This window comes from Labrus bergylta, chromosome 1, assembly GCF_963930695.1.
Source record: "Labrus bergylta chromosome 1, fLabBer1.1, whole genome shotgun sequence".
NCBI classification, from domain to species: Eukaryota; Metazoa; Chordata; class Actinopteri; order Labriformes; family Labridae; genus Labrus; species Labrus bergylta.
Window position 1 is genome coordinate 4,943,765 of NC_089195.1, and position 13,061 is coordinate 4,956,825.

The following is a 13,061-nucleotide window of genomic DNA, read 5'->3' on the forward strand; positions in this document are numbered from 1 at the left end:
TACATTCATAAGTTATTTTTTTCTTTCCAGTTTTGAAAAACTCAAAATATTGGCCACCCTTAAGGGGATTGGTTAATTGGCTATACCAGTTTAAAATGGTTTTCTATAGGTCTGAAAAAAATCACACACCTGTCAGGATGTATTTTTTCAAATGTTATTTACTACAAAACAGTTTATATTTAGTTGGCTGTTTTTAATGTACATCACACTAAAATGAACCAAGTGTTACAGTAGCATAAATCATGTCTTTAGAGCTGCAATGATATTTTCCCATTAAAACTTTGCATTATGGAGTTTGTAGTTTATGATGCAGATGAATTGAATTTAGTTTTTGTATCATTTTCTAGGTTATAAATCTTCTCATGAAATGTAATATAATTTAAAATCACCAAAATCAAGTACAACTACCTCCTGTCCTGAATCATTTCATCTATTACTACACATTGTTACCTTTGTGAAGGTGAGATCATTGCATAACTGTTGCTTAGACTCCATTTGTCTGAGATATGTGGCATCTTTTACACTTTAAATTGAGGACTGAGGGTGTATATTTGACTTTTAACTGTTGTTATATGAATGAATACCCCTGCTTTGTGCACTTTGAAAAATACTTGCAGAATAAGAAATGTGTTTTTCTTCTTTTATTTCCTCATCGAACCCAAAGCTGAACTTCTCAGTTGTATATTTTCCATTGCCTAGCTCCAGGTGCTGAAATATGTTCAAGTGAATGACAGGCACACTGTTGATCTGTGCTCAGCTCATCTGAAGTGACCTGCACTGACCTGTTATATAATACAGCAGCTGTGATGAACTACTTTTGGGAGGAAGGTCATGTCAAGTTTGCTTATGCAAGTTTCACTATGAGTAGAAACATAGACTTGTGAGCCTTTCAGACCTGTGCTACTAATTCATCCAGTCAGTCAATTTAGGGCGCTAAACTAATGACAATTGCTTATTTTGAAGTGGAGAATATTTCCCACAGATGGACACACACAAATGAAAGGACTGTCAAGCTTTAAAGCTGAAATCAAAGTACGATTAAATAGTGTATATTTTTAAGTGTCTAAGGGAATCATAAAATTGCCTTTCAAGATGTGTAAAATCATCTTTTGGTCTGTTAAGTTTGTCTTTCATCGTCTTCTGTCAAATCTTTCTGATTTGACCTCTCGACACCCTGATGTGTCAGCTGCAGTGTTCATTTCTGATTTCTGAATAATTTTAGATGGATTTATTTGCAGCGTAGGTGACGCTTTCAGAGGAAAAAGCTAAAAACTACTACAATGATTCCTCTGCTGAGCATATTTAAAATCTAATGATTCACTCGCCCTCTGTCATTCACACACACACACACACACAAGCACACACGCTCACAAACACACACACTGAGTATCTGAAAGTGGGGATAAAGATTAGTTCTGGTTAAAGAGGATGAAAGCTAACAGAAAGCTCAGCGAGACGAAACACCCCACACTACAGCACTACACAAACCTTTGGCAGAGTTCTTTTTTTTTTTTTTTCACCAAAAGTAGTGTACAACATCTGTCCACAGCGGGAAACTTCATCCCTGAGATTAGTGTAAAGCAACCTGGACTGCTGTCAGGTCCTATTAGGTTCTTGGTATAGAGGTTTGGAGCATTACCTGTAATGTAAGAAATACAGACAGCATTTGGATTTTTTTTTTTTTAGGGTTTGAATGAGCAGTTTGTCAAGGTGTTAACACCTGAGTTCCTTACCTACAAGGACCTTTTACTGGAACTGACTGTCTAGTTTTCACAACTTTAAACTGTCAGCCAACATCTGGACTTCATCTTCCATTTTTGACAGCGCTAAAGTCACTTTTTTGATGAGATTGTGCTGTCTCTCATGGTGTACAAATCAAAATGACGAGTAAACAAGTGGTCAGAATGGACTGGAATGTCATGATGTCTCCATATGCTTTTATATTTTACAAGCTACATCAAGGAAAATAAGTTTTGAAAGAAATGTTGCCCTGTTTACCTTTTTTTTAATCAATATAATGACGGAGAAGTGTGAAGCTTTCCATTTAGCCCGTTTTTCAGTTAAGCACAAGATTGTGGGAAATTCATGGATGTCTGACAAATAAATTGTCACTTAAATGTATTGCCGCATGGTGAAAAAAATCAAATGAGGTGTGTGGATGAGAATGACTCAGCTATACAGGTCGATTTCAGTGATTTAACAGAAATAGCAATTCTTAAACTTTCTTTGATTGTGATGCTACGCTTACCTCTAGTCACTGCTACCACGGCTTCTGTGTGCAGAAGATTAGTGGCGATTCTGTTGGGTCCCTAGGAAAAAGATCAATTGGGGGGGCCCTCCAACCAGTATTCAGCAAGGCGATAGGGAGTTCTGTCAGATCGGAATCCCCTAGGAAGGTTTTCTACCGTCATTGCAAAATGTGCCCATTTTTCGACCGCTGCGTTGTGGGCTACCTAATGGTCTAGGGCATACCTAATTGGTCTGAGGCCCCAAGCCGTTGCCTGCCTTGCCTGTTGACAGGCAGCGCCTCTGCAGAAGTTGATGGAGGTATTTCAACAGACTGTTCTGGGTTGGTCCTCTCCAACAGTTGCTAAAGATTCAGTAATTGAATGCTGTCTACTGGATTTAAAAGACTCTTTCTATGTGACATTTTCAGACATGCAGGCAGTTCATTATCAATGTATCAAAGCAAAGTGTTTATTTATGCACCATCTTTAAAAACCTTGTTTCTCCTGAGGAAAGCACCAGCTGCTGTCACATTTTTTAAAAGCACAACAGACAGAATTAAAATTGAGAGTGTTCCATTTGAGGATTTCTCCCCCCTAAAAACATAAAGATAAAACACACTTCTCACTTACAATGATTGATCTTAAAACAATACCTTACTGTCTCATGTTGATAGATCTAAAACAGTGTATATTAAGAGACTATGAAATTAAACGAATACAAAGTATAAAAGTCTTTCATATCCTGCCTGCCATCACATTGTGCACACATGGTTTAATGGATATGTCTGACTTGTAAGCCACTCTAAGCACACCTGTCAGAGCAAGGTTCAAACCTCCTTTCCTGAGTGACTCACCCGTTGGTTACTGGAGGGGGCCTTCGATGGCAGTTGCAATGCTGGAGATGTAATTTTCAGTCAACCTAACAAACAGCTACGCTGAGCCCACACATCAGTCAGCTCAGCCATATGCCTTATCCTTTCATAAAGTCAAAACGGATGAGCTGTCAACATGTAAACTTCTCCTGTAAAAAAAAAAATGCATTTTTGAATGGGTGTGTATGTGACTTCAGGAGCTTTTGCAGCCTGCCTCAAGTGGACACTCAATTTACTGCAGGTTTTTGCACCTTGACATTTGCTTCATTTTAGTCTTTTTTTATAGTTTTATTACAGTCTAATTCTGGTTTCAAATTGCATATTAAGTCCACCATGTCTGATATGGTCAGTAACTATTATATCACAGTGAATGAGAAGTTGACAGTGACATCATGTGAAATTGTATAAAAGTGGTTTTACTGCCAGAGAGCATACGTTTAACAATCTTGAATGATTTTTTATATCGGAAAAATAAAACAGAATTCCTCTTTAACAGAAAATCATCACAGTATTTGTTCCAAATTGCTTCCAATTCAGCACACTCCCATCACAGTATACGGGTGGATCCTATCTAAGAATGCACCAGCTGAGATGATAGCAAACACACTGAAAAGGGTGCTATAGTTTATCACACACAGAGAAACCCGGTCACACTTTCATGCACCCCTTGGACAATTTATCTTTTCACCTGAGGTGCAGGTCTTAGGACTGTGGGATAACGCAAGAGCACACTATGCTGTCTTACAAAAGTGATGATGTTTGGAGTACTTCTCAACCTGAAACGAGCCACATGTTAGGGTCTGTGATCTTGCCAGCTGGCTTATTACCTAAAACAAAGGGTCAACCATGTCTCATCAGAAACTTAACTTACATGTTTTTTTTGTTTCTTTCTCAGGTCCAGTTGAGTATGTCCAGCTTCTTGCTCCCTTTGTGGTCATAAGGAACAAGGAGGTGAACATTACAGCCGTGGTCTTACCCAGCCACTCGCGTACTGTCACCTACTTCTGGTGGCTTGGCAACAACACTGAGGTAATTATTTAAGCACAAGCCTTATTAGTACAGTCTAAGTTTCTAATGCATTATACAATATGTGTGGTCTTTATATGTGCAATATTCAAATAAATAACACTTAGCACGTTTTTTCAAATAGCTAAATATCCCCTTGAGCCAGTATATGTAACAGAATAGGATCCGACTTTGAGAATAAACACTAGTGAAGTAAAGACAAGTGGAAGCTTCAAAGAGAGTCAGTCAAATTTCAAAATGTAGGATCCAGTTATCTGCTTGTACTGTATGTCGTGGTTTATTTCACTTAACTTTCATCCCATCTCCACTTTACTAGAGTGTTCAGGGTTCTGACAGGTAATGTGACTTACAGATCACTATATGCATCAACATCATCTTTACAACTAATATTTAATGGAGACTGTGAAGGCTTTCAAATTGTTACTTCTGTACACCCCGGAGATGACACATTTTAAGCTACACCGGTAATAACAGATGGTGTTTTCTTCCTGCTGTTGGCCTAAATAATTACACATTTAAATGTAAAGTCTTCTGATTCATATTTCTATTTATCCAGTTAGAAAGAGATGTCAGCACAACGAGAGTCGAATAAGATGGGTCTTGATCAAAGGTTTTTTTTCTTCAAATTTGTCTGTTTTAAGGATTAAAGAATGCGTCATAATCTTTTCTTAGGTTAAAATACTGAGGTAAATTAATCAGGGCCTGCAAGTATCATAAACAAGAATGTATGTCTGAAACTAGTTCATCAGCTGCTGCCGTTTGATCTCACTGTTCTCAGCATGTGAAGGAGCATTCTGCTCAGGGAACTCACACACCAGTAAAATCAGTTCCTGGATGATTTCTCTTCCAGTAGTTGCTGCTGTCATGGCTATACTCGCACAAGCGCATCTCAGCAGCAGGTTGTGAAAGTTGAACCCTGACTGCAAGCACGATGAGCTGTTCACATCCAAGAGAGCGGCAGTCACCCTCCCTCTGCCTGACACTGCGGCAGACCTCCCTGACATGTCTGCTGTCATGTTTACATTCAAAGCACTGGAGGCGGTGGCAGCATCTGCTCCCTGTCTGAAAGGAACTTAAGAGTGTACAGCTAGCCAGCAGTTCTGTGGGTCTTTGCTTTGACACTGATAACACGCTGCTAATTCCAACTATGTGTATTCAGGGCATTACACCAGAGAAAAAGCTTGCTCAGCATAATTTACCTGAATTAAAAAATATGTTTTATAAAAGGTATCTCAAGCTGCTTGTTTCTCGGGGTTCAGGAATGTCCAAAATAAGATTTCCCTTTTTTTTTTTTCCTTTCTTTTGTTGCTGATAAAATTTAAGGCCTGCTGAATAAATCCAGCCACATTAAAGGTAGCTAGGTGAACCCTCAGATTTGTGTGTATTTCCTGCATTGCAGCTATCCTCCAATAAAAAAATAGATATTAGTCTGGACTAGCTTGGTAGACATGCAAGACAGAATGACATCACTCACTTCAACTTTTTAATCGCTTTACTTTAGAGATATCACTGAATAATCTGAAAGTAAATCTAAAAAAACAAAGTCTTCATTTGACCAAACCTCTTGTTTATCTCAAAGAAATTCCAAAATAATCCCTAAATCCTTCCTTTTGGATAGTGAAAACAAAGTCAAGCCCTAACACCATCCTGATAACAAAATAACAGCCTCAAATGTTGGGTTTAAAAGGCACCAGGGTAGGGACCCAGAAGCAGAAGGAAACTGTCATACTGGTGCGTTTAAGATGCTTTATTTTGGAATAGTTAGCTTACAGGAAGTCACTAGTATATAAGCAAGCAAACTTGTAAAAGTAAGGTGGTAGGTAGGTGGATCAAGGCTCGATTGAAGACAAAACCAAGGGCAAAGCGAAAGGCAGGACACCGACAAAGCTCATGGCAACTAGGATGACCTAGCTAAAAAAACACAAAGGAAACTGACCACTGTTCACGGTGTGAAGCTGATGAGGGAAGAGGAGACATGGGAGCTAGCAAGGTCAGACAACTGCACAACTGGTTAGGATGGTGGAAATGTGCTTCAATAGGGAAAGAAGGTTAAGCCAGAGAGTATGTGGTGGAGAATAGCAGGAAGAGGAGGACATGCTGTGACAATTTTGTAACTTTTGTGCTTCCAGCCGGTAATTACATTGGACGGGAGTATCTCATACACCTTCCCCAGCGAGGGAATGCACACCATCACTGTTCAAGTGGCGGCAGCTAACACAATACTGCAGGATACCAAGACCATAGCAGTCAAAGGTCAGTGTGTGTTTTCTTCTTGCGTCCAGGATCTGAAGGAAATTGTTAAGAACTTTGTATTGCTGGCATCTCCTAAGTTTCAAATGCAAAGCAGTTAGATACTTCCGAATACATCACTCTCTGACTCTGCTGTGTTGGATATAAAACTGTCCCTCTTTTTCGTAAAATATATCACATTACTGTTAGAACCTCTGAAAAATACGTCTTCATTTGAAACCAGGTAATGCGGCAGCAAGCATCTTTAAGATGATGTGATTTATTACCAGTGGAATGGCTGGCGTAAAGCTCTGACATTTTCTAATTATCTAGAAGTGCATCTGGTACATTTAGCCAAAGGGAAGTGCGGGGGATGTGAGGAAGCCTCTTCTTTTCATCAAGTGTTAACTACCTGAAACTCAGCTTGAACAAAATGACAGTTGGCACTGCTCTCTGAGAATAATGCCCCCGGATCTGCGTGAATTAATGGCTGATTTTTCCCCTGACTCTCCTCGACAGAATTCTTCAAATCTCTACTTTTATCTTTCTCCCCTAATCTGGACGAGTTCAACCCCGACATACCCGAGTGGAGACAGGATGTGGGGAGAGTAATTAAGAAGGCTCTGCTCCAAGTGAGTGATTTTTCGTTTTCCCTCCGTCCTTCGCCTTCTCTTCTTTCTGTCTTTCTGTAAGTCTTTTTATCTCCTACTTTTTCCTCACTCACCGTGATATTTCTCAATTATTTCCCATGCCCCTATTACCTCTGCTGCCCATTACTCTGGGCTCATTGGTGCAGCACTAGAACGCCCTCAGGGGCACCCTGTGATTCATCACGAGACAGGTGTGACAACGCCTCTGCTTTCCTTCTTCCCCCAAGATGGCTTCATTGGTGCTGGTTCTTTCATTTCAAAAAGTCACCAATTAAATGATCCCAGGACTTCAAGTGCAGGGTCTTGTTGGGGACCTGTGATGTGATGGTAGCTGTCACTGTGTCTAATGCGTGTGTGTGTGTGTGTGTGTGTGTGTGTGTGTGTGTTTTAAAGTACTTGAACGTAGGAGGGGTGCAAGTGCTCTCAGCGTGTGTGGGAAGCTAACCCATCATTGTTAAGTGCTACTCATCTCCCCATTCACAACTCATGAATAGCTGACTGCATTTGGTTGTAATGTGCTCTTGGCCATCTCACCAACATATTGGGCATTAGAGCTGCAGGTGGGCGCTGCTGGTGGACTATTTAAAAGAGTGAAATGAATCTCATGTATAACCTGGATAATCCGGACTCAGGCCTATGCTTTTGAGCTGACTGATCTCCCTTTTCCTGTAGCAACCCAAATCAACACTGTCGCCTTAACTATTTAACATAGGGTCATGTATATCTATAAGCATTTATCAAGTATCAGAAACTGTTGTCATTGAGGTTTTTGTAAACTTGATATTGGGTTTAATGTTGGCCTACATGTTTTTAAATTTGACTTTTGAATGATTGCAAGTTGATCCTTTGGGTTAAATTATCTCTGCTATTTAAAACAAAGCTACTTTCCAGATTGGATCACAAGACTGTTAACCCCTAGTGCTGGTGACATCTTTGTGACAAGAATTGTCTGCCCCCCCCCGCAGTTGGAGATTTTAATGCGAATGACCAATGGTGTTTGTCGCCAATGGGATTGGGCGTCAGTGGGTTAAGACTTAAAGAACACTCGCTAATCCACCACAGCTTGGTGAACAAAAAAGGTGGCACCTCAATTAACATTGCATGTGTATGCCAACTGCTACACAACTGCCAACTGTATTATTGATGGCAAGCCATTGTTTAGCTCTCCATTCATATGGTGCCAGTCAGATGTCAATCAAAAGTCCATTAGCCAAGGCAACACAGTCAGTGATGAAATGGTCTTATAGCAAAATGTGCTGTTTTTAAACAGGTTTAAGTGCTCATGTTCAATGGGATTATTGTGTGTCCATAATGCATCTTTCAATTTTGATACATGTATTAATTTGTATGCTATTTCAAGACACATTTCAAAGGCTTTTGAGCAAAAAAAAAAATGTATATATATATATATATATATATATATATATATATATATGCCCAGAAAATGAAAAGACAATTCGGAATAAACATCTCCATCAAGAAGAGCAATAACACGTTTCTAAATTATTTAGACAGGATCGATATTAACAACCCCATAGACACCCTGATCTTGTTTATGTTTGAACTTACTAGACTGAAGCTGTACATTTCTCTCAGAAAGGAATCTTCATGGTTATGGATGTAATCTCAAGCACATAGTGGCATGCGTACTTCACTTCTCAGTTGACATGAAAACTGGCACGTTCTGTAAGTTTTTGGTATGTGGATGAAATCAGGTGCAGGTACCTGAAAGTGACATTCTTAAACTTGCTCTCAGTATAAGCAACGAGTAAGGTTACAATATTAGCATGAGTGCCAGGACTTTTAAATATACACTGTTAAATCTGGCAGGTGTTTCTATTATTGATTGACAATATGGAACCAGCTGTCTGAGGGCTGTTGCATTTTAATAGCTTATTTCAAGTCATACAAATGTGTCTTTTATTTTATTTTCATTTTTAAACCCTATCTGATGAAGGCCATGTCAAAGTAGACTAAAATAGGCCCTAGAATCACAATTTATATTCTGTTTATTTGGTGTATCATGTCTGGTGCACAAAACATATGGGGTAAAGCTGAGATTTATTTATATATTTGTGAACAGAAAATGTAATGCAGCAGTTTAATCACATGTAATGGAGAATGTAGCGGTCTCATGCATACAGTCTATGCACCATTCACAGGATATATGTAAGCGTCAACTCTCACTGGCTCTGAGTGATTTTTCTAGATAATATCCTGCAGCCTTTTAACATTAGCTCTCTCTGACTTCTTGCCGAAAAAAACCCAAGGGTCTGGCAGGAGAAACTCTGTGAAATATGTGGCTGTATGTGTTCACACCTACAGCTCCTCCTGCAAATATCAGGAGTTTTGTGCAGGTGTGAAAGCCCTATGACTCTCTTTTCATCTCCCCCTTTGTGTTTCCCACTGCAATAGAGGTACATTAACAAAGAGCTTCAAATTGTTGGAATGAAAACACATTGGGGAATGTCAAAACAAAATGATGAGTTCCTAATGAAATGCATTCTTTACAAAGTATTCAGACACTGAAAGAAATGAGGGATCAGTAGTCTAGTCTAGTTATTCCTTCCTGTATGAGCTCAAAGTGCACTGCAGACAGCACTTGAAAGCAACACTCCTGAACACTGCATATTATCAGTCATGTCAAGTTCTTCCTCTACAGAAAAAGAAAATACTGTCATGTTCTACTACTTTCTTCTCTCACCTAGACACGATTGCAGTGTGACTTCTATCATTCATGTTAGCAGAGTTAATATAGCGAGGAAATATGTAGCACACAAAATAAAAAAATGTATTTATTACAGATTCTGACCTGGATAGACCCTTCCTTTCACCCCCCCCCCCCCCCCCCCCCCCGGGGGGGGGGGTGAAATTGCTTCTTTTTTTTTTTTTTTCAAATGGTATGCCAATTAAACTCTAAACTGGGTATGAACAGAAATTACTCTTTTAAAGACAACCCAATGTTTTGAAGATTGGTTAAAGGTATAATGCAGTTTCCGTGGCACAAATGAAGGGCTCTACAAGTGATCGTTTAGCTAGTTTTATTTAAAGACGTAGGTATTCTTACAGGGTCTCCTTTCAGGTGAAAAAACCTCACAGTGTGTGAAAAAAGTGACAGCGTCAATATTTGTTATTTATTACACTATACTTGTTGACAGAGGCTGATATGTCACATATGTTTGAATTAAACTTTTCACTTTATCCTGTTAGTCTGACATCATCTCCTGCCAACATGAGCCTGGAGCTGACACAAGGTTCATTTTCAGATAAACATATCATCAAAGTGGAGACAGGAAGGGTTATTTTTCTCAAATTTTAGTCAGGTTTGAAAACACTTGCTAGGGACAGAGGCCGCAGTCAGACAACTGATGGCAATTCAACATAGTAAACAACTTTGCAACAACAAAACAGGGTATGAGAGAGGGAGCAACTCGCAATCAAAGTCAAGGTCTATTTAACTGAGGTGCCGCGTGGCCCTACTGCTGAATCGTATAAGTCATGACTCTGCACTCTTCACCCAGGCTTGCTTTGGTGTGGCTGCAAACCACTCCTGAATGCACATTCAGTAATGGAGGTTATTTCATTTCACTCAGCCTTTCTTGAATCACCTCCCTCTCACATCCCCTTAATGTTCCTCAGCTCAAACTCATTCAGTTTACAATGTCCCCTCTCACCAAAAGCTTTCACTGAAGGTTAATGCTAGTTTTCAAGCTATCCTTTCCATATTGATTCCCTTAAGGTACCAAAACACTTCATCATTCCTCCCCAAAGGCAAAAAAGCACATCATCAAACAACTGGTGTTAAGTCAATTATGCAAGAATGTGATATTTTCATCTTTTCATTGAACAACTGTTGATAACAGGCCTTACATATTCATATAGAACTAAACTTTGTTTGGTAGAGAAGACGCTGCTGGAACATTAACCTGTTCCATGAGCCACTGACAGATAATGTATATTTTGGTATTTCTAAACCCCGTTTCCACCAAGCCATCCGGTTCAGTTCGATGCGGTTGAGTTTGAAATGGTTTGGCATTTATAGGTGTTTCAACTGTCAAAAGTTGGAAATGATACCAAAATAACCATTTTGTGCCATCCTACTTATTTTTCTACATTTCTGTTGGAGTGCCAATCGTACTGATCCAACCCTAAAGGGTGGAGCTAGACACACTGTGTCATGGTGCTATGATGTCACGCTATTACATAGCTAATGCTATGCTATTGCCATCCGACTTTCACCGCCCCAGGATTTGCTGTGGAAACTCAAGCAAGATCAAGGTTTACTGACCAAACTGTACCAAACTATATTGAACCAAACCGGACCACTAAATGTTTTTTTTGTGTACCCTTTTACTAATGCAATTGTCTTGTAATAATTTGTGTTTAGCTAGAACTATTTCTGTATCAGTTGTGATTAAATAGCATCTGCTGCTTCGGTTTAACACACATGTTGTTTTAAGTACACTTGTATGCTAAAATGCTAAGATGATAACCATGGTAAATATAAAATAGATGACTATCATGATGTTTACAGTTTTTTGTGAGCTAATAAACATGCTTGTTATAGCATTTAGCTCAACATGCCATTGTACCTTTTTGTAGCCCACATGGCTGCTAGCATGGCAGAAGCAGTAAGCTAAGCATGCATAAACACACTTCAGCAGCTCAATAGTTTCTTTTCAATTATATTGGATTCTCAAACAATTAGATCGTACATCCCAAGGGTTTTATGCATTTTCAATTTGAACAGAAACATATGAAAGCAGAACTGAGAATAGTAGCATGCAGACTTATGAGTAGTATCTAGAGGCCTAATAACTTTCAGTTTGCATATGGTTTCATTTCTGTGCGGAATCTCTCGAGAGCTCATCTCTTTGAAAAAGCATTCCCTTCAAATAAACCTGCGAAATATTGCACTGTGGAATGTTTGAATCATACCAAATTGAGCCAGGCTCCCCTGCAGCAGGTAACCTCGTCTTTGCTGAGTTTTTCTCACCTCTCCCTCCGTACCAACCTAATCTTATTTTCGTATCCAGCAGTAAATTTGCAAAGCATCAAAACGGAGCTCTCAAAAGGAGCCAGGCAGGTTTTTAAACTAATGAGCGACTGACATCTAGCATGGTCAAAGTGTATTGATTTTCTTCTCAGGGCCAATTGCATCTTCTGTCATCCTATTCACTTTAGCTCTCCCTCTGCCTTGCTGCTCTCAATGCAAGTCATGCCCGTGGCTATCATTTGTCCACTTCTTTGGTACTCAAATAGTGATTTTAGTGCTTGATAATTGATGTTCTTTGGCTATGCCCACTCCATTGTCTGCCCAGACCACTGAGAAAACATAAAAACATCACAGGCTCTAAAATAAAGAGTGATTACCACCCAGGCCCAGCTTCACTTTCTTGTATAAAGTGGTTGAGAGCAAAGGGCCTGGAAAATATATTTCTTGAAACAAAGACAGAAACATTTGCTTATGCTTTATCCATCACAGGTAAATTACGACTTTGACTTTGTAATTTTCAATCCAATCTTAATGATATGCTAGAATGGAGTGTGCGTATGGTTTTGCAGTTGTGTAATATTACCTTATGTCTCTATGACAACTATTGTCACCAATACTAGGAATAATGATACCTTTTCACTCCAGAAAACACCTGTATAAAAGTGTTTTTATGACACTTATGACATTTATGACTATAAATACCTGGCTTTTCCTTTTTCTTGTTAACACTATCATCATGTTGTTGTTAAAGCTTTAAAGCACAGTCAACATTTAATTGCTTCATCTGTTCAACAGCTTTTCATCTGGCTGAGAACTGAATACAGTTGTACTGCTAATCATACTAATTGTACAGTTGAACAAATTATTTAACCTAATCGTTTAAACCTAATCTGCTTTGGCGATAGCACTGGCAAGAAGAAGTGTAACATATGACATGGTGAAACTAAACGTACAAAAATCTTTACTCAAGTCTTTAGTCCTAGATATTTTGATGATAAAGGTTTTGACATCTTGACATCAAAAACACCCAAATCTGCCTCTAACTGAATCCAAGATGATA

At 39.1% G+C, this 13,061-nt stretch overlaps 1 protein-coding gene across 1 annotated transcript in view; it reads left to right on the plus strand.

Annotated features, from left to right (window-relative positions):
• sorcs3a (sortilin related VPS10 domain containing receptor 3a) overlaps positions 1-13,061 on the plus strand; it is a 223,425-nt gene that overhangs the window by 196,032 nt on the left and 14,332 nt on the right. The window contains exons 20-22 of the mRNA XM_020639103.3: positions 3,996-4,129; positions 6,256-6,379; positions 6,875-6,987. Coding sequence (XP_020494759.2) covers positions 3,996-4,129; positions 6,256-6,379; positions 6,875-6,987 — 371 coding nt within the window. The remainder of the gene's footprint in view (positions 1-3,995; positions 4,130-6,255; positions 6,380-6,874; positions 6,988-13,061) is intronic.